This window comes from Elephas maximus, chromosome 9 (genome assembly GCF_024166365.1).
Source record: "Elephas maximus indicus isolate mEleMax1 chromosome 9, mEleMax1 primary haplotype, whole genome shotgun sequence".
Lineage (NCBI taxonomy): Eukaryota > Metazoa > Chordata > Mammalia > Proboscidea > Elephantidae > Elephas > Elephas maximus.
The window spans coordinates 42,748,891-42,772,090 of NC_064827.1; the positions used below are offsets into that span (position 1 = coordinate 42,748,891).

General features: G+C 38.5%; 1 protein-coding gene across 1 annotated transcript in view; it reads left to right on the forward strand.

Moving 5' to 3' along the window:
• Positions 1-23,200, forward strand: part of UBE2R2 (ubiquitin conjugating enzyme E2 R2) — a 143,918-nt gene that overhangs the window by 115,354 nt on the left and 5,364 nt on the right. Inside the window, exon 4 of the mRNA XM_049897072.1 lies at positions 20,205-20,339. Within this exon, the coding sequence (XP_049753029.1) occupies positions 20,205-20,339 (135 nt within the window). The remainder of the gene's footprint in view (positions 1-20,204; positions 20,340-23,200) is intronic.

The following is a 23,200-nucleotide window of genomic DNA, read 5'->3' on the forward strand; positions in this document are numbered from 1 at the left end:
ACATACTGCTTAAAAGAGCTTTCATTATGGGTGTTTTTCTTTGTTTTATAAGTATGTGTTTGTGGGTGTTTCTTCTGATTTGGAAAGGTTGTATTTTTCTTTTGATTTCCTTTGATTATTCATCTGTTAATCTGTTAATCTATCTAAATAGGTTGGTATTTAATCATCTGTTTGTTTAGTGATCTAGAAAAGAATTTTGAAAAACTGTGAATCCCGTCTGTATTTTTAAGTGAATGTCAATTTTTTAATCATTAATTTAGATGGTTAAAAGATGAAAAATTTCTCCATGAGTTTGTATTTTATTCCAAAATCTACCGGTGCTCCTTGGAAACCTTATGGGGCAGTTTTACTCTGTCCTTTAGGGTCACTATGAGTCGGAATTGACTCGACAGCAGTGGGTTTCGCTTTTTTTTTTATCTTTCTTACCCCTATTAAGTTTTATTCTAGTACTTACAGTTTTTATGCTTGACAGCCTTGTATTGCTTACCCTATAGTACTTTTCTGTAACAAAAATCTATATAAATTTTTTTAACTGCTTGTGACAGTAAGGCTCTAAATGTTAAAAGTTTTCTATATTGAGGTATTGTAACATTAATATACAGTTGATTAAAAGCAAAATAATTATTAAAATTTTGATTTTTTTACATTTAATAATTATTGGAAATGCATTTCTTAATTGGATAGAACATTTGTTTTCAGTTAGCTCATGTACTCATGGATGTTACATTGCTAGAATGGTGTAGCGTTTACCGTCAGTTTTTTTATATACGCACCCACACACACATGCACACACATTCTGCACACAGGAACTAAGAAGCCTTGTTTAAATATGATAATGGAGTAAAAATTTTAAGGCAATGAAAATTTCTTATAAGTTATTTGAAAAAAATCATGTCATTCTATTAAGATATATATATAAAAGACCTTTATTGAGATATAATTCACGTACCATACAGTTCACCCATTTAAAGTGTCCAGTGATTTTTAGTATGCTCACAGAGCTGTTCAACCACCACCACAATCAATTTTAGAATACTTTCATCACCCTAAAATGAAACCCATATACTCTGTAGCAGTCACTCCCCATTACCTCTCAAACCATCACCCCACCCCACCCCCCACCCCCAGCTCTAGGAAACCACCAATCTACTTTGTGTCCCTATGAATTTGTCTATTCTGGACATTTCATTTACATAGAATCATACAATATGTGGTCTTTTATGGCTAGCTTCATTCACTTTGCATAATGTTTCAAGGTTAGCTATGTTGTAGCATGTATCAGAACTTCATTTCTTTTTATGGCTGGGTAATATTCCATTATATGGATATACCTCATTTTATTTGTCCATTCATCAGTTAATGGACACTGAGTTGTTTCCACTTTTTGGCTATTTATCAACAGTGCTGCTATGAACATTCGCGGTCAAGTTTTCGTTTAGACATACATGTTTGTTTCTCTTGGGTATATGCCTAGGAGTGGAATCACTGAGTCATTGTCATATGCTACCCTTATGTTTAACCTGTTGAAAAACTGCCAAACTGTTTTCAAAGCAACTGCACCATTTTACATTCCCGCCAGCAGTGTATAAGAATTCCGTTTTCCCCACATACTCATCCATACTTGTCGTTATGTCTTTTTTATTGTAGCCATCCTCATGGGCATGAAGTGGTATCTCATTGTGATTTTGCCATCAGTCTTTCTTTTAATAACCTTTCTTATTTTAGAACAGTTTTAGATTTTTAGAAGAATCTAGAAGGTAGTACAGAGTTCTCATATACTCTGTATCCAGTTTTATTTATTGCTAACATTTTACATTAGTGTGGTATATTTCTTCCAATTAATGAACCAATGTTGATATATTATTATTAACTAAAATCCATACTTTTTCAGATTTAATTTTTACCTAATGTCTTTGTTCTGTTTCAGAGTTCCATGCTTGATACCACATTATTTAACAATCGTGTCTCCTTAGGCAAATCTTGCCTGTAACGTTTTTTCAGACTTTCCTTGTTTTTGATGAACTTCGTGGTTTTGAGGAGTACTGGTCAGATATTTTGTAGAGTGTCCTTCAATTGGGATTTGTTTGGTGTTTTCCTCATGATTAGACTGAAGTTATGTGTTTTGGGTAGGAAGATCATAGAGGTAAAGTATTATTTTCATCACGTATCAAAGGTACATCACTGTTGATGTTAACCTTCATCACCTGGCTGAAATAGCGTTTTTAAGGTTACTCCACTGTAAAATTACTCTTTATCAATCCCTTCCTTCCCCCTTACATCTTTAAAAGGAAGTCTCTATGTACAGCCCACAGGAGTGGGAATTTATGAGGGTAGAGTATCTGCATAAATCATTTGGAATTCTTCTGCATGGGAAATTTATCTTCCCCATATGTTTATTTACTTATTCAATACTTTTGTTAATCATTTTTAATGATCTGAAAGCTAGTAACTTAATTAGGATCTCCAATTTTGTTGAAAGCAAAGAATTGGAAGATTCCTGACTTGCAAAAGGATTTCTTACCCAATTATTGGAGTTACGTGCTTCCCAATTTCTGGGAAACATATATCAAAGAGACTCTTCAAGAAACATCAAATTACTATTGATTATGCTGGTTACTCATTCCTTTAGGGTACATTGTCCAATCCAGTATACTTAGAGTTGAGAAAGTAGATATATTGTGAATTTCCACACATTTTGCCAGTGTATTTTTTAATTGTCAGAAAAAAATGTGACATCCCTTTAAAATTTCAAATATATGTGTTGATATAGTTCTCTTTGACAACCATCATGCCTCTGAATTTTAATTTTCAAATAGATAGGTAAGGCATGGAGCCTTGCCATAAGTTCATTACCTCTATAAAATATCACCACATGTTTCCTACACTTTCTACTTTACTGTAACAGGACCATTACTCAATGAAGATGTATTTCTTAACAACAATCAGAGAATGGAATTGGTAATTGCTATAATTCCAGCAGCCCCAATCTTTATATATCTGAATTTATTACACCTCACCACATACCAAAATAGTCCTTTTTAAAATGCACTAGATACTTTTAACAAAATTTCTTATGAGACAGGAAAAATAGTCATCTTTTTGGGGATGGATACATTTAAATTTCTCTCTGTTTTGCACCCCTAACATTTTACCACCATGGGCAGTATTGGAAAACTATGTACCCTGTTTTAGGGGATGTTTGGGATGGGTGGGAGGTATGCCTTTCTTTTGTAGAGGGCAATTGTTAATAGGGAGGTTGGAAAGGACAACTGATATGATACTTCATGTACCCCGAAGAGCACGTATATATTAGTTTTAAGACCACTGCTTCACACAGGATCTTTCTTTGGGGGGTCAGGAGGATAAAGCTTTATTGAAACATCATTCTTGAAGTAGTCCACAGGCAGCTGCTTATTAGGTTTTGTCAATTCTGGGGAAACAGAACTGAAGTCAGTAAGTTCTCCCCAGTACACATATCTTTCTGTGAGGTGTCGAGAGAGATTCTCGAACTTGAAATTTTTAGGAAGACAACAACAGGATGAAAAGAGAATGACAGCGTCCACATGCTGAATGAGAACTATTTATTTTTGACTATAGACTTAAACTTATTAAACTTAAATCTTTGTGCTGGATTTTCCGTTGGGATCTTAGCAGCAGTCCTAAACAGTTGTTGTCCAGTTGATTCTGACTCATGGTGACCTCATGTGTTTCAGAGTAGAACTGTGCTCCATAGGGTTTTTTTTGTTTTCCCTAAGTTTTATTTATTGTTGAGCATATATACCCAAAAGTACACCAATTTAATAGTTTCTACATGTACAATTTAGTGACATTGATTACATTGTTCAAGTTTGCAACCATTCTCACCCTCCTTTTCTGAGTTGTTCCTTCCTTATTAACATAAGCTCACTATCCCCTAAGGTTCCTGTCTAATCTTTCGAGTTGCCATTGTCACTTTGATCCCATATGGATAGTTCTTAAAAGAGCATAATGCTCAAGGCAGACCTTTTTTTCACTAGTTAAGCTAAGCTATTGTTGGGTTTTAAGAAGACTTCAGGGGATATTTTTGGTTTAAGGTTTAAAGATTATCTCAGAGCATAGTTTCAAGGGTTCATCCAGCCTCTGTGGCTCCAGAAAGTCTAGAGTCCATGGAAATTTGAAATTCTGTTCTGTGTTTTCCCCCTTTTGATCAGGATTTGTCTGTGGAATCTTTGATCAAAATGTTCAGTAATGGCAGCCAGGCAGTATTCTACGCAGGATGTTTTATGATCAGTAAGAAAGTTAGTATATTTCTGCTTCCTCCTCCCTCATCTCCCTTACGTTACACCTTTGTAGCTGATTATTTCTATCTTTAACTTATACCTATTTTTTTTCAGCATCAAATGGTATATATTCTGACAGTTATAAAGTAAAAAGAAATTAGCATACTTACTCTACTTCCTACCTTCTCTCTCCCTATTCTTTTTAACTTTTAAAATTAGTTTTCTTTACTGCCGGGTTAAAAGGCTTCTAATCTGTGTTGTTCTGTAACCATAATCCACAAATCCTTTTAGTCTTAGTCCTGCAGTTAAATTAACTATTTGCTACACATTCTCCGTTTGATCTCTTAGTTGTACTCTAAATAATTTCTCCAGGAATTGCTCATGGGAGCCATATTATATTCCCTGAGTTCTTATATGTTTAAAATGTTGAGTGTTGGTGGGGGAGGGGGTGGGTGGTGAGAAGGTACACACACATTACCATTATATATTAAGTGACAGTGTGGCTGCACATAAGGTTTTGAATCATACTTTCTTTCCTTGAGGATATTGTAGGCATTACTTGGCTCTTCCTATTGTTGCTGTGGAAAAGCTTGACTACCCTTTCTCCTATCCCTCCTATCCCACATAGGTGACTTGATCTTATCTCTTTATCTTCTGGTTTAATTTCCTGAGTTTTTCTGAATGTTCTTTGTGGATTCAGTTTTTCACTGGAGTCTTTCCCTCTCTACCACCCAGAGAATGGAGTTACATGGAGAAGACCATGTCTTCTCTCGTTGTGGACTTTAAAAGCCCAGTGCCTAACCATTAGGGCCTATTGGCAAAGTTTGTTGAATTCTTGATGTGCCAGGGCATCAGTTGAAATATATTTTTTTGGCTTTACTTCTTAATTTCTGCCACCTTTTCTTTCTTTCACGTATAGTTGTGTTAAATACATATTTAATTTTTTTCCAGCATTGTTAAAATTTGTAGCAGAAAGAGTTTAGTAGGTATGAGTTTAGCCCACTATGATTCCCTTTTCCTCCCCCTTATTATTTCTTAAAACTCAGCTTCCCCAGCTCAATTTTCGGTTCATTTGATGTAGTACCTTGTCTTCTTTAGCTTGGGTTTAGCCATTTTTCACTGCTTTGTTCATTTGTGACTGCCTGATAAAACCCTAAGCTCTGCTTCCTTCCTTTTTTTTTTTTTTTTTTACTGTATGGCTCTATTTATTTATTTATTGAACATTTTATTGTACTTTAGGTAAAAGTTTACACAGTAAATTAGTTTCCCATTCAATAATTCATACATAAAATTGTTCTGTGACATTGGTTGCAATCCCTGTATTTATCAGCACTCTCCCCATTTCCGGCCTGGGTTCCCTGTTGCCATTTTTCTGGTTTCCCTGTCCTGTCCTGCCTTCTCATATTTGTTTTTGGGCAGATGTTGCCCTTTGGGTCTCCTATAGCTAATTGTCCTAAGGAGTACCTTCCTCTTGGGTGTTACTGTAAATTTTATAGGCCTGTCTTTTTTGCCTGAAAGGTGATCGATCTTTTGGAATGCTTAAGCTCCATGTTTGAAGGGTGTCTTAGGGCTACAGTGTCAGTGATTCATCAGGTCTGTATCAGACCAGTATGTCTGGTCTTTTTTATGAATTTGGATTTTGTTCTACATCTTTCTCATACTCTAACTGGGACCTTCTCTTGTACTCCTGGTCAGAGCAGTTGGTAGAGGTAGCTGGGCACCGTGTAGTTCTTCCGGTCTCAGTCAAGTGGAGGCTGTGGTTCATGTGGGCATTAGTCCTTTGGACTAATTACTTCCTTGAGCCTTTGGTTTTCTTTACTTTCCTTTGCTCCAGACAGGATGAGACCAATAGTTGTATCTTAGATGGCTGCTCGCAAGCTTTTAAGACCCCAGATGCTACTCATAAAGAGGATGTAGAACATTTTATTTGAGAACTATGTTTTCCAGTTGACCTAGGTGTCCCCCGAGACTACAGTCCTTCATCTTCAATCCCAGGATCTCTGCCCTGAAAAGTGTTTTCTTATGTCTAAGAAGTTTCCATAACTACTCCCTGTGTGGTCTATTTCACATATGAATATACACGCAGCCTATGTAAATATGTATATAGAAGTATCCACAACCATACCTGCATCTGCAAGCAGATGTACTCCTGTACAACCCCCACACCTATTTAGCATACGTATCAACCTTTGTTGTCCACACGTCTGTCAATTTGTTGTACTGTGGAGGCTTGCGTGTTGCTGTGATGCTGGAAGCTATGCCACCTGTATTCAAATACCAGCAGGGTCACCCATGGCGGACAGGTTTCAGTTATGTTTCCGGACTAAGGCTGACTAGGAAGAAGGACCTGGTGGTCTACTCCTGAAAAGATTAGCCAGTGAAAGCCTTATGAGTGGTGGCGGGAAATCGTCTGATACAGTGACGGAAGGTAAGTCCCTCAGGCTGGAAGGCGCTCCAGATACAGCTGGGGAAGAGCTGTCTCCTTCAAGCAGGGTCAACTTTAATGACATGGATGGAGCCAAGCTCTTGGGACCTTCATTTCCTGATGAGGCAAGACTCAAAATGAAAAGAAACAGCTGCAAACATCCATTAATAATTGGAACATGGAATGTACAAAGTATGAATCTAGGAAAATTGAAGGGGAATGGCATTGCATTCATTGTCACAAAGGACATTTCAAGATCTGTCCTGAAGTAAAACACTGTCAGTGACAGGATAATATCCATACGCCCACAAAGAAGTCCAGTTAATATGACTATTATTCAAATTTACACACCAGCCACTAAGGCCAAAGATGAAAAAATTGAAGATTTTTATCAACTTCTGCAGTCTGAAATTGATCAAACGTGCACTCAGGATGCATTGATAATTACTGGTGATCGGTCTCTTCATATATTTAGCATTAGTATTTGTGTGGTCAGGATTTTGCCTTAAGGAATCCACATTTTTCAAATATAGTGTTAAGTCTCATGTAGTCCTATAAATATAAATGGCTGAGCAATTTTGCTGTATTTTGCAGTATTTTCTCTGAATGACATTACAGCAGTTTTGAGGTTTCTTTTATAAACTTGACTGCTGTTTCATTAGCTGAATCTGCATAAAGGAATGTAAGTTTAACCACATTATGTCTTAGTTACGTATTAACCGACTTCTGGATGATGCGTAAAATTCATCTTGCACTGTAATTAATAATCCCTAATTCTAGATCTTCATATCAAGTTACAGATAACATTGCAACTACTGGGAATTCTAGAACACTTACTTGTGCTCATGTGGAACCTGTTCATGAATCAAGAGGCAGTTGTTCCAACAGAACAAGGGGATACTGTATGGTTTAAGATTGGAAAAGGTGTGTGGCAGGGTTGTATTCTTTCACCTTACTTGTTCAATCTATATGCTGAACGGATAATCTGAGAAGCTGGGCTATATGAAGAAGAATGTGGCATCAAGATTGGAGAAAGACTCATTAACAACCTTTCAGTGCCATAGGTCACTTTTGTGGAGCCTTTCTAGCCATGGTCCTGTAACTCCCAACCGAAGTGATTGGGCAGGACTGTGCAGATATGGTAATTGTGGCCCACCAAAGGAATTGGTCAGTTTTGCCATCCCACTGGGCTTGAAATGAACCACCCCAGAGGTAGGAAAAAGAAGATACCACCACCACCACCAAGGAAGAACAGCCAGGAGCCAGCACGTCCTTTGAACCCAGGATCCCTGTGCTAAGAAGCTCCTGGAAACAGGAGACCGAGAGAACGAGTGAGCTGTAACCCTGAAGATGGTGAGAAGTGGTGGTAGGAGAGACCCGGCAGCCGGAAACAGCACTGTGTGCTTCTCAGCCCACGAAGAGAGAAAGCTGAGTGCCTTTGGGCAGAGGCCTGGGGCCAGGGAGAGGTGTGCCTGCCAGCTTGGCTGGGAAGAGGCTGTCCAGGTGGAAGAACTGTATCCTTGAGTGTTCCTGAGCCTGTTACTTTCCTAATAAACCTTATAATTGTGAGTATGGTCTGTGAGTTCTGAGTGGCCATTATGGTGAATTATTGAACCCAGCAGAGAAGAGTGCCGTGGTAGGGACAGTTGATGTCAGAGTTGGTAAAGATGTTGGAGAGAGAAGGCATGGCCTGACCTCTGCCTCATAGCAGTCAGCCTTGGGCTGTTGATCTTGATTCTCCTTCCCCCTTGTGAAATGCGTGGAGGTCAGACACCACCCCCACGCCATTTTTATAAACCTGCAATATGTTATCTGTCACAGCCTTGCTTACTGAAAGTAAAGAGAACTTGAAGCACTTACCGATGAAGGTAAAAGACGACAGCCTTTAGTATGAATTACTTCTGAACATAAAGTGAAAATCCTTACAAATGGATCAGCAAACACCAAAATGATAAATGGCAAAGAAAGTTGTCAAGAATTTCATTCTTGAATCAACAATCAACACCCATCAAAACAGCAGTCAAGAAATCAAATGACGTACTGCTTTGGGCAAATCCACTGCAAAAGACCTCTTTAAAGTGTTAAGAAGCAAAGATGTCACTTTGAGACTAAGGCACACCAGACCCAAGCCATGGCCTTTTTCATCACCTCATATGCATGTAAAAGCTGGTCAATAAAAAAGGTAGACCGAAGAAGAATTGACACATTCTAATTGAGGTGTTGGTGAAGAATATTGTATATACCATGCACTGCCAGAAGGAAGAACAAATCTGTCCTGGAGCAAGTATAGCCAGAATACTCTTTGGAAGTAAAAATGGCGAGACTTCATCTCACTCACTTTGGACACATTGTCAGGAGAGACTGATCACTGGAGGAGGACATCATGATTGGTTAAGTAGAGGATCAATGGAAAAGAGGGAGACCCTTCATGAGATGGATTGACACAGTGGCTGTAACAGTGGGCTGAAACGTAGGAACAATTGCGAAGATGGGACAGGATTGGGCAGTATTTCGTTCTGTTATACATAAGGTCACTGTGAGTTGGATTCAACTTGGTGGCACCTAACAACAACACAAATTCTAGATCCTGCTACTCATTTGTCAGTTTGTTGTACTGTGGTGGAATGCACGTTACTACAATGCTAGAAGTTATGTCACCAATATTTCAAATACCAGTAGGGTCATCCATGATGGACAGGTTTGAGCAGAGCTTCCAGTCTAAGACAGACCAGGAAGAAAGACCTTGTGATCTACTTGTGAAAATCAGCCAGTGAAAACCTTGTGAATCACAACAGAATATTGTTCAGTATAGTGCTGGTAGAAGAGCCCCTTAGGTTGGAAGGTAGGCAAAATATACAGTGGGTACCACAGTGGATTCAAGCATGGCAACGATCCTGAAGATTGTGCAGGACCGGCAATATTTCATTCTGTTGCACATGGGTTACCATGAGTCAAAGCTGACTCAATGACAACTAACAACAATTCTAGATCATTATTTTTGGAGATTTCAGTTTCGTATTTGTTATTTTGGATTCAAATACGATACACACTATAGTTATTTACCTCTTCCTGAGTATTGTTTTTAGCCTTTTACGTTTTTACATCTTTTATTCCAATCTCTTTGATAATTTAAAAAAAAAAAAATTTTTTTTTTTTTTTTTTTTAACAAAAAACTAGAAATAGGGATAGTTTTAGCTCTTGCTGAAGTAAAAGATGAACTTCCTAGGTAGGTGTGGTATGCCAGAGCTTTATATTTTAAAAACTTAAAACACACATACACAAAATAAAACAAACAAAAAAAACTCACTGGGTTTTATTAGTAGTGCAGTGGTTACAAACCACTTGACATTTTTTTAGCCCCTTTTCATAGCTGTAAATCAAGGAATACCTACCTCAGGTTTTTTAAAGAATTTAAATGAGTAACACATGTAAAGTACCTAGAATGATGTCTGTTACTTAGCACACTTGGATCGCTGCTATCATTTGAAAATATTTGTTTGGAATTTTTTTGTCAAATGCTATCAGTTTGCTCTTAGTTAGCAAAGGAATGTATTTCTTAGTTCCTCAAATTTATTTCATTTGGCTACACATAGACATAATCGTTAGATGCTTATATCACAGCCAAACCATTTTAAGTAGTACAGAATTTAACTTGGGTGCTAAATACATGAAAATAGTTCAAGATGATTGTATTGAGAAATTTTATTTTATATGTGTGAAAATTTAAAATATACTTTTTCTCCCAGGGGAAAGAATACCCTGTATAGCAAATGATGTGTATATGAACTATATAGTAAGAGACATTAAAATATGGTTTTAAATAAGTATTAAAACTACTGAGTTTTTATTCTACTTTCAGTGTGGCTCAAGAACCTGTTAAAAAGGCTGGCATGCCTTTGAAAGTAATTTTGGCACATTATTTTGGCAATATCATTAAACCGTTAATGTACATAAAAAAGTTTTAAGTGTCTAGGAAGATATGTTGAAAAAATAGGACAAAAATGCAGAGTTGCCCTTTCAGTATGATTCTGGCGCTTGTTTATCAGGGCTAGTAGTAACCCAGGACTAAGGCAAGTGATAGCTTTAAGGTACTGGTGAATCTTATTTTTTGGGTTACTGAAGCAAATTTTTGTTTACATTCTCCCTCTTTGAGAAACCAACCGCCCCTATCCTCAGATAGCCAAGCCCCAAACAATTTTTTTCTCTAGTGCATATCCAGCCTGACTGGATAATATATTGCCACTACCCAGTGGAATTCAAGATTTTTTTCTCTTTACTTCTCCTGTATTAGGTACTCACAGATTGTATATATTATTTGCCTTATTTTAGCTTAAAATATTGTGTTTTTTTTTTTTTTTAAGGTAGGCTTACTTCTCATTTAACCCCATCCTTTGGAGACAGGGGACTCCTTTCATATTAATCCATCCATCTAAAACTTGCCTTTGGCATTTGAGTACCATCATCATTTTTCTCTTTCTGGACTTCTGAAGTCGTCCCATTTTTGTTTTTCTTTTGCTTGCCTGTTTGTTTTTTATAGTCCCCTAAGCCCCAGTTGGGAAACCCTGGTGGCATAGTGGTTAAGATTTTGGCTGCTAACCAAAAGGTTGGCAGTTCGAATCCACCAGGCGCTCCTTGGAAGCCCTATGGGGCAGTTCTACTCTGTCCTATAGGATCACTATGAGTCAGAATCAACTCGATATGGCAGTGGGTTTGGTCTGGTTTTTAAGCCCCAATTGAGGACATTCCCTGGACTCTGCCTCTGGAATTTCCTCCCTGCTTTTATGGTTTTTTGTTTAGCGGCTTTACAATCGGAATTAATTATTTTTGAAGTACCCCACCATCTTGATACCCAGCTCTATAAGGTATTTGCTTTGGAAATCATTAGTTACCTTCTTGGACTTTCTGCCTCTTAGCTCCACATAATCATTGTATATTCCTTCAATGTGTTGATCTTGGAAATGGACAAGTGAGTGGAGGGTACGGTATTTGGGAATTTCTAGAGGCTACATGGTCTTTTGTATGCTGTTTGAAACCTCATTTGCCTGAAACACCGGGTGGTGCTCCGAACTGTGAGGGGAAGTCAGGAAAACACTGCCTAACGAGTGAGTCTGGAATACTTTTTCCTATCCGCTTTTGTTTCTACATTATTTGTAGTGAGGCAAAGGGATTCCATTTTTTTTTAATTGTATGTTAGATGAAGGTTTACATAAAAAACTAGCTCCTCATTAAACTATTAGTACATACACTGTTTTGTGACGTTGGTTACCAACCCCACGACACGTCAACACTTTCCCTTCTTGACCTTGGGTTCCCTATTACCAGCTTTCCTATCCCTTCATGCCTTCTAGTCCTGGGCTGGTGTGTCCCTTTACTCTTGTTTTGTTTTAAGGGCCTGTCTAATCTTTGGCTGAAGGATGAATCTCAGGAGTGACTTCATTACTGAGCTAAAAGGGTGTCCGGGGGCCATACTCTTAGGTTTCTCCCATCTCTTATCAGGCCAGTAAGTCTGGTCTTTTTTGGTGAGTTAGAATATTGTTCTACGTTTTTCTCCAACTCTGTCCGGGACCCTCTATTGTGATCCCTGTCAGAGCAGTCAGTGGTGGTAGCCGGGCACCATCTAGTTGTGCTGGACTAAGTCTGGTAGAGGCTGTGGTAGTTGCTGTCCATTAGTGCTTAATTACTGCAGGTGTAATGCCTGTGTCAAATTATTTTGGTACAAGTGATGGACAGTTTACATAAAACATTGCTTTCTAGCCTTTTCCAGTCATGGTACATAAAATAAAAAATGATAATATTTGTAAATCACATTGAGGTAAACTGAAGATACTCCCTTAGCCAGAATTTATTGACCCAGAGGCTCAGGCTGTCCCACGTCCTACCCACCCTGGTGCCTGGGGGGATCAGCATGCAATCTACTGTAAGTAATTCAGAGCCCTGGTGGCACAGTGATTGAGAGCTTGGCGGCTAACCCAAAGGATGGCTTTTCAGATTCAACAGCCACTCCTTGGAAACGCTATGGGGCAGTCCTGCTCTGTCTTATAGGATAGTTATGACTTGAAGTCGACTTGATGGCAGAGGGTTTGGTTTGGTTTTTTAACCCATTCACAACATACTGATTGGGCAACTCTGATTAGGATATTGTATATGGATTATATTAGGAATTTATGTTACATGAAAAAGATCTCAATTCTTCTTTACTCTATATTGGCCTTGTTATTAGGCAGGCTCTAACCACATGGTGCAAAGATGGCCACCTCCTCTAGGCTTTTGTTATTCTCACAGCTATAAATCCATTCAAGAATAAAAACACACTCCTTTTAGTTGGGGACCAGCATAGATCCTAGCAGAATGCTAATGGCCCTGCTTGGGTCACATGCGTATCCCAAAACCAATTATCATGGCAAAATAGATGAAATCCTTTGGTCAGCCCTTGGTCACGTGTCTACAGCAGTGGGTAGATAGATTGTTCTGTATTTGAGGGATGTGGACATTTATGGGGGAAGGAGATTAGCCCTTCCTGAACCACGTGAAATGGATTCCCCGTATAAAAAAGGATTCTGCTCTCCAGATGAAGAGAGGAAGTGAAAATGCCTGGGCTGAATAAAACTGTTATTACAGTCCACTGTAGTACCTGACATTCCTAAAATCATCATGGATTTCAACTTAGGAGTATATGGCATTGGAAATGAGTTCTTGTTTCGATAGAAATACATGATTCATCATTTTAAAAGAATTCTATTTCTCAGTATACTATTTTAATAGTAAACATGAGATGTAAGAAAATCAACTTGGTGGAACTACTTGGGAGAAAAACATCTTAATTTAGTCAATATGATTTGTGTAGGTGCTGTGTTGTCCAGTATGGTAGCCACTAACCCCATGTAAAACCACAACCAAACTCATTGCCGTTGAGTCAGTTCTGACTCATAGTGACCCTATAGGACAGAGTAGAGCTGCCCCATAGGGTTTCCAAGGAGCAGCTGGTGCAGCCAAATGCTTAACCGCTGCACCACCAGGGCCCCAACCCCGTGTAGCCATTTAAGTTAATTAAAATTAGATATTAAAAATTCAGTTCCTCATTCTGCATCCCACTTTGGAGAGTGACATCTGGGGTCTTAAACACTAGCAAGCAGCCATCTAATATGTACCAATTGGTCTCAACCCACCTGGACCAAAGGAGAATGAAGAACACCAAGGACACAAGGTAATTACAAGCCCAAGAGACAGAAAGGGCCACATAAACCAGGGACTACATCAGCCTGAGACCAGAAGAACTAGGTGGTGCCCGGCTACAACCGATGACTACCCTGACAAGGAACACAAGAGAGACCCCCTGAGGGGGCGGGAGAGCAGTGGGATGCAGACCCCAAATTCTCGTAAAAAGACCAGACTGAATGGTCTGACTGAGACTAGAAGGACCCCGGTGGTCATGGTCCCCAGACCTTCTGTTGGCCCAGGACAGGAACCATTCCCAGGGCCAACTCTTCAGACAGGGATTGAACTGGACAATGGGATGGAGAGGGATGCTGGTGAGGAGTGAGCTTCTTGGATCAGGTGGACTCTTGAGACTATGTTGGCATCTCCTGCCTGGAGTGGAGATGAGAGGGTAGAGGGGGTTAGAAGCTGGTGAAATATACACGAAAAGAGAGAGTGGAGGGAGGGAGCGGGCTGTCTCATTAGGGGAAGAGCAATTGGGAGTATGTAGCAAGATGTATATGGGTTTTTGTGTGAGAGACTGACTTGATTTGTAAACTTTCACTTAAAGCACAATAAAAAAAAGATTTCAGTTCCTCAGTCATACAAGTCACACTCCAGCATGCTTAATTGTTACATGTAGCTAATGGTTACTGTTGTGGATAACAGATTATAGAACATTTCTGTCATCATAGAAAGTTGTTATTAAACAGTTCTGATCCCTATACTGTTAAAGCTGTTTTTTTTTCCCCCCCTTTCTATCATACTTTATTCTGCTTAATCTTTCTGGCGGTTTTTGTACATATTTTCTAAAGAAACTCTCATATAATTTTCTACCCACATTTTTCTTTTGCTTCTGGGATGTTATGTCGGCCCATTATCCCTCATTGGCAGTGATAAGTGTCTTTGAATCTTTTTAATGAACTTACTAAGGATCTTGGGAGTTGGGGTGGGGAGTTATTCTTAACCTAATAGAAAGGGATATGTGTATGTGTGATAGAGTTTAACCACATGGAAAAGTTTTCTTTGAATGTGCCTTTGTCATAATCTTGTATAAACACATAACAGAAACTCTTTACCCTTTTTAGGAAAAGGTTTCATGAAATCAAACAGCTAATTGCCTGGTTCCTTCCCTTTATTTTTTGCTTGGGGCCAGGAGCAAAAGGCAATATTGCAACAACACAATGTATAACCTCGCACCAATGAGAAAAGGTAGAGAAATTTAATTTTCCTCCCATTTTCCTTCTTATCCACACACATACAGCTTTTGGGTGGGCGGGGGGGACTTGGAATAATTTGAAATATTTTTGAGGCCTGTTGTGCTTTCTTGGTTATTTTATCTAATACAACTTTATTCCCTGTGATTGTTTGAAGTATCTAATTTTTTTCTGTGGATAAAAATTGCCTATTTGTGTCTCCCACTAATAAGCCCTGGGAGCTCAGGGACGGCATCTAACTTGTCCACCGTTATATATCTAACATATAACTTGATGCCTCTGGCACACAGTGGATGCTTGGTTAAAAAAAAAAAAATTTTTTTTTTAATTGTGCTTTTGGTGAAAACTTACAGCTCAAGTTAGTTTCTCATATAAAAATTTATACTCGTATTGTTATGTGACCCTAGTTGCAATCCCTGTAATGTGACAGCACACTCCCCCTTTCTACCCCGGGTTTCCCATGTCCATTCAACCAGCTTCTCTCTCTTTCTGCCTTCTCATCCCACCTCCAGACAGGAGCTATCCATTTGAAGCACACTCTTCACGAGTATCATTTTATATTTTATAATCCAGTCTAATTTTTTTTCTGAAGAGTCAGCTTCAGGAATGATTTTAGTTCTGGGTTAACAGAGAGTCTGGGGGTAGTGTCTTCTGGGGTTCCTCTAGTCTCAGTCAGACCATTAAGTCTGGTCTTTTTAAGTGTATTTCTCTTGCTCTGTCAGGGGCTCTCTGTTGTGTTCCCTGTCAGGGCGGTCCTTGGAGGTAGCCAGGCACCATCTAGTTCTTCTGGTCTGAGGCTGACAGAGTCTCTGGTTTATGTGGCCCTTTTGTCTCTTGGGCTGATGTTTTCCTTGTGTCTTTGGTGTTCTTCATTCTCCCTTGCTCCAGGTGGGTTGGGACCAATTGATACATCTTAGATGGCTGCTCAAAAGCTTTTAAGACCCCAGACGCCACTCACCAAAGTGGGATGCAGAGCATTTCCTTAATAAACTTCGTTATGCAAACTGACCTAGATATCCCCCAAAATCATGGTCACCAAACCCCCACCCCTGCTCCTCTGTCACTCGAAGTGTTTGGTTGTGTTCAGGAAACTTCTTAGCTTTTGGTTTCGTCCAGTTATGCTGACTTCCCCTGTATTGTGCCTTGTCCTTCCCTTCACCTAAGATAATTCTTGTCTACTATTTGACTATCTAGTTAGTTAGGAAACCCTGGTGGCATAGTGGTGAAGTGCTACGGCTACTAACCAAGAGGTTGGCAGTTCAAGTCCGCCAGGTGCTCCTTGGAAACTCTATGGGACAGTTCTACTCTGTCCTGTAGGGTTGCTATGAGTCGGAATGGACTCGACGGCAGTGGGTTGGGATCTAGTTAGTGAATTCCCTTCTCCTTTCCTCCCCGTTCTCGTAATTATCAAAGGATGTTTTCTTTAGTGTTTAAACCTTTCCTTGACTTCTGATAATAGTGATCTCGTACAATATTTGGCCTTTTGTGACTGAGAGTTTCACTCAGCATAATACATTCCAGATTCATCCATTTTGTGAGATGCTTCGCAGATTCGTCATTGTTCTTTATCATTGTGTAGTATTCCATTGTGTGAATATACCATAATTTGTTGGTCCGTTAGTCTGTTGATGGGCACATAGATTGTTTCCATCTTTTTGCTGTTGTGAACAGTGCTGCAGTGAACATGGGTGTGCATATATCTATTCGTGTGATTGCTCTTATTTCTCTAGGATATATTCCAAGGAGTGGGATTGCTTGATTGTATGGGACTTCTATTTCTAGCTTTTTAAGGAAGGGCTAAATTGATTTCCAGAGTGTTTGTACCATTTTACATTCCCACCAGCAGTGTGTAAGTGTTCCAGTCTCTCCACATCCTCTCCAACATTTACTATTTTGTGTTTTTTGGATTAATGTTAGTTTCGTTGGGGTGGGATGGTATCTTATTATAGTTTTGATTTGCGTTTCTCTAATGACAGATGACCATTAGCATTTCTTCATGTATCTGTTAGCCACCTGAATATTGTCTTTGGTGAAGTGCCTGTTCATATCCTTTGCTCATTTTTTAACTGGGTTGTTTGGCTTTTTGTTGTTGAAGCTTTACTGTATCTTGTAGATTTTAGAGATTAGACCCTGATTGGGTATGTCGTAGCCAAAACTTTTTTCCCGGTCTGTAGCTTGTCTTTTTACTCTTTTGGTGAAATCTTTTGATGAGCATAAGTGTTTGATTTTTAGGAGCTCCCAGTTATCTAGTTTCTCTTCCGGTGTTTGTGCATTGTTAGTTATGTTTTGTATCCTGTTTTTGCCATGTATTAGGGCTCCTAGCATTGTCCCTATTTTTTCTTCCATGATCCTTATCATTTTAAATTTTGTCTTTCATCTATTTTGAGTTAGTTTTTGTACCTGGTGTGAGGTGTGGGTCTTGTTTCATTTTTTTGCAGATGGGTATCCAGTTTTGCCAGCACCATTTATTAAAGAGACTGTCTTTTCGGCCTTCATCAAATATCAGCCACTCGTGGGTGAATGAATTTACATCTGAATTCTCAATTCTGTTCCATTGGTCTGTGTATCTGTTGTACCAGTACCAGGCTGTTTTGACTACCGTGGCTGTATAACAGGTTGTAAAATCAGGTAGTGTGAGACCTCCCACTTTGTTCTTCTTTAGTAATGCTTTATCTGGGGCCTCTTCCCTTTCCATATAAAGTTGGTGATTTGGTTCTCCATCTCATTAAAAAATGTAGTTGGAATCTGAATCAGGATTGCATTGTATCTGTAGATCGCTTTGGGTAGAATCGACATTTTCACAATGTTGAGTCTTCCTGTCCATGAGCAAGGTATGTTTTTCCACTTAGTAGGTCTCTTTTGGTTTCTTGCAGTAGCGTCTTGTAGTTTTCTTTGTATAGGTCTTTTATGTGTCTGGTTAGATGTATTCCTAAGTATTTTATCTTCTTGGGGGCTATTATAAAATGGTATGGATTTGGTGATTTTGTCTTCGAAGTTTTCTTAACTGGTTTTTGTATGTTTATCTTGTATCCTGATACTTCGTGGAAATCTTCTATTCCAGTAGGTTTCTTGTGGATTCTTTGGGGTTTTCTGTATATAAGATCATATCATTTGCAAACAGGAATACTTTTACTTCTTTCTTACCAATTTGGATGCCCTTTATTTCTTTTTCTTGCCTTATTGCTGTGGCTAGGGCCTCCAGCAGAGTGTTGAATAAGAGTGGTGATAAAGGGCATCCTTATCTGGTTTCTGTTGTCAGGGGGAATGCTTTCAGACTCTCTCCATTTAGGATGATGTTGGCTGTTGGATTTGTATAAATGCCCTTTAGTGTGGTGAGGAATTTCCCTTCTTTTCCTATTTTGCTGAGAGCTTTTATCATGAATCAGTGTTTGACTTTGTCTAATGCCTTCTCTGCATCAATTGTTAAGATCATTCGGTTCTTATCATTTATTTATGTGATAGATAACATTGATTTTCTAATGTTGAACCATCCCTGCATACCTGGTATGAATTCCACTTGGTCATGGTGAATTGTTTTTGATATGTTGTTGAATTCTATTGGCAAGAATTTTGTTGAGGATTTTTACATCTGTGTTCATGAGGGATATAGGTCTGTAATTTTCTTTTTAGTGTGGGTGTCTTTACATAGTTTTGGTATCAGAGTTATGCTGGCCTCATAGAGTGAGTTGGGGAGTATTCCATCCTTTCCTGTGCTTTAGTAGTAGTGGTGTTAACTCTTCTCTGAAAGTTTGGTAGAATTCGCCAGTGAAGCTGTCGTAGCCAGGGATTTTTTTTTGTTGTTGGGAGTTTTTTAATTACCTCTTCAATCTCTTCTTTTGTTATAGGTTTATTTAGTTGTTCTACCTCAGTTTGTGTTAGTTTAGGTAGGTAGTGTGTTTCTAGAAATTTATGCATTTCCTCTAGGTTTTCAAATGCGTTGGAGTACAATTTTTCATAGTATTCTCTTAGGATTTTTTAGTTTCAGTTGGGTCTGTTGTGATATTGCCTATCTCATTTCTTATTTGGATTATTTCCCTCCTATCCTGTTTTTCTTTTGTCAGTTTGGCCAGTGGTTTATAGATTTTGTTGATCTTTCAAAGAATCAGCTTTTGGTCTTGTTAACTCTTTCAGTTGTTTTTCTATTCTCTATTTCATTTATTTCTGCTCTAGTTTTTATTATTTCCTTTCATCTGGTGCCTGTTGGCTTCTTTTGCTGTTCTCTGTTTGTTAGAGTTGTAGGATGATTGTTTCGATTTTGGCCCTATCTTCTTTTTGGACATGTGCATTTTGTACTATAAATTGACCTCTGAGCACTGCTTTTGCAGTGTCGTAAAGATTGTGGTAGGATATGTTTTCGTTCTCATTTGATTCTGTGAATTTCTTTATTCCATCCTTGATTTCTTCTGTAACCGAGTAGCTTTTGAGCAACATGTTGTTCAGTTTCTTAGTATTTAATTTTTTTTTTTTTTTCCTTTTTCAGTTACTGATTTCTACTTTTATGGCTTTATGGTCAGAAAAGATGCTTTGTAATCAGTAAATATTTTTGAACGCAGATTTCTGTTATTCACAAACCAGTTCTTCTATGTCAAGGTCTTTACTTTTCCTCCGTTCTCCTCTTTAACTGTCTTCCTTCTCTTACAAGTGCGGAGAAGAATTACATTTGTATGTAATACTGTTTTTCAGGTCTTATGTTTTACCTTACCCTACTAAAGATTGTCTTGAAGCTTTTTCTCTTTTCTACTCCACTTAATTGGTAATTTTGCTGTACATGGTATTTGAAAATATTCCAGACATCTCTATTTTGCAGCCAGTCAAGACAGTGCCTCCTAGAGTTCATTTTGCGCCCTTCCACATGACCTTTGTGCTAAACTCAGAGATTTCCTCTGCCTTGTCTTCATAGCCTAGCCAAACTGAGTACTGAAAATAAAATTTTATGATGCTCTGTTTCCATTCCCCTAAACCTCACGTATTATAGTCTAAAATTAAATAATATTAGGAAAAAAAATTGAGGGAAAATTTTAATTCTGAATGTACATAAATTAGAAATCTGGATTCTTTTGAATACTGTGGATATGAGTATTCATAGCTGAACCTCTTTTCCATTTCTAGGACTATCCTGTTAAGTGTAATCTCACTGCTTAATGAGCCTAACACCTTCTCCCCAGCCAATGTGGATGCTTCAGTTATGTTCAGGAAATGGAGGGACAGTAAAGGAAAAGACAAAGAGTATGCTGAAATCATTAGGTAAGGTGCTTTGTTTTGTCTTCCTTTTTATTACTTCAAGTCCTCCTACAGAATCAAAGTGTATCTTGGAACCAAGGGTTTAAATCAAGCTTAAATATCCTGTCTACTCCGTTTCTCTCAGTTAGGTTTATAGTGTGGGAAGAGTAAAGTAGGTTTCTACCTGAGCCTGATGAGCTTGGATTTTGAGAGAGCACCCACTAGGAGGGATAATGCTACATTAGATCTTATTTCCAGGAAACCAGCACTTACAAGTTCTAAACTAGTCATGTTTGCGAAGTCTCCCTCCTAATCGTTTTTAGGGACCCTATTCTGGACTTTGAACATTGCAGCAAACGCAACTACCCAGGATATTCCAGGTATATAAGACAGAGTAATTTTGTTTTCGAACTTTTTATTAATGAAACCCTACCATTTATTGGCCTTTTTGGTCATAGTAGCACGTGTCTTCTGGGTATCTCCATTATCACAACACTAATATATGGTATAACAGAATTTTAGAATAGGAACCAGGAGACTTAGAATCTGCTGTCAGCTCTGCCACTCCTTTTGTGACCATTTATCAGTTAACTTTTGGTCTTTAGTTTCTCCATCTGTGTAAAAGGGAAAACAGTGAATGTATTGGGCTCGACCATTCATTTCACGATCATACCCTAAGTGGGACATAAGGTTTTCATAATAATACCCAAGAATTTTGTAATAAATTAACCCCCCTTTTTTATACCTTTAAAATAGAGCCCTAAGGACAGTTCCAACTCGTTCTGTACATGGGAGTTTAGTAGTAAGGACTGGAATTTATACAGATACAGCCCCTAGCTGTGAACCTAGTCAGCATGATAGCATGTGACATAAAACAATAAAAACAGTGTACATAAAAGCATGTCATCTGACAGCTGAATAATATAGATCAACAGGTCACAAAGTTTTAAGTTCATTGAAGTCACTTTTAAACCCCTTCCTAAGCCATAGCCATTTAATGAGATTATAAGGCTAGCACCTGGGCATCTGTTTTGTTTTGTTTTTTTGTTGTTCGTTTTTCTCCAGCCACCCAGGTGACTGATGCATACCAAAGTTTGAAGATAATTAGTATAAATAGTAAGGACCTGTAGAAATTTAGAGGAGTGGGAGTGGACTGAGGATTGAAGGATGGGAATGCTTCACAGAACAGTCAGGATTGGAGCTGATGTTCAAGGAAAGGTAGGATTTAGTAAGTGAAGAAGGCATGAATATTCCCAGAGTTCTTCTACTCATTATATTTCTCGTTTAAGGGTCTGTATCTCTTGTCAGGCCCTGGATGGCACATAGTTTGCACTTGACTACTAACCTGAAAGTTGGCAGTTTGAACCCACCCAGCAGCACCGCGGAAGAAAGACCTGGTGATCTGCTTCTGTAAAGATTACAGCCAAGAAAAACCCTGTGGAGCAGTTGTGCTCTGTGACACATGGGGTCACCATGAGTCAGAATTGACTTGGTGGCAAATAGATTTGGTTTGGTATCTAATTTTTATTGTGGTAAATATGTTAACAAAACATTTCAACCAGTTTTATGTGTACAGTTCAGTGACATTAATTACATTCACCATGTTGTACAACAGTCACCACTATCTGTTTCCAGATGTTTTCATTACCCTTAACAGAAACTTGGGACCCTTTAAGCAATAGCCTCTGTTTCCCCCTCCCAGTCACCCCTGATAAGCACTAAGGAGCTTTCATCTCTATGCATTTGGCTGTTCTGGATATTTCATGTAAGTGGAGCCGTACAGTATTTGTCCTTTTGTGTCTTTCTTACTTCACTCAGATAATGTTTTCAGGGTTCATTCATGTCATAGCATGTATCAGAACTTTATTTCTATTTATGGTGAATAATACTCTAAAGGTCTTTTTATCTCATTCTTTGTTTTATGTTTTCAAAATTTATATGTGCCAGCTTTGTGTCAGTGCTCTGCCTGGTATAGGGGATGCACAGCTGATTAGAGCACGGTCTGTCTCCTTAAGGAGCTCACGCTTTACTTAGGGTAACAAGCATTTATTAACAATCAAGTGACCATGTAATATGCTAAGTGCAACTACAAAAGTGTAAATAAAATAACACAGGAAGAAGTATATAATGCTGTGGAGTTGCTGGGAGAGATAATGCGTTATTTGAATTTTTAAAGATGACTAAGAATTTTTCAGGTAAAAAAAAAACAGAAAACCAAGCCCATTGCCATTGAGTCAGCTTTCAACTCACAGTGACCTTATAGAACAGAGTAGAGCTGCCCCATAGGGTAAAGGAGTAGCTAGTGGATTTGAACTGCCGACCTTTTGGTTAGCAGCTGAGCTCTTAACCACTGCGCCACCAGAGTAAAAGGGGGAAGAAAAAGGCATCTTCAGGAAGAGAGAAACGTGTTTGCTGTGACACACTTGTATAGAACATGGCATGTTAAGGGAATTATAAGTAACTTTTAATTTGCTTGAACATAAATTCTGATTTTGGAAGTAATAGCAAATTAAGCAAGAGAAGCAACAGGTCTTAAAAGACACTGAAGTCGTGATGAATGTGGTCCTTAATCTTAGAGGTGATGGGGTATCATTTAAGGATGTTTAGGAGGAAAGGAATGATCACATTTGAGTTCTGGAAGAATGCAGCTGACCGGGGACCAGTAGGGAGCTGAGATGAAAACTAAACTAAGGCAGTGGCAGTGGGAATGAGAAGACAGATTTGAAAACATGTCGGCTGTAAAGCAATAGGAGGACATTAGTGATTTTGGATACATGGGGTGAGATTTGATTTTAGGAACTGGTATTTTTCACCGAGAATGGAAAAATGGGAGAAACTGGCATTAAAAAAAAAATTAGAGGTGGAAAATAACAAATGCAGTTTTA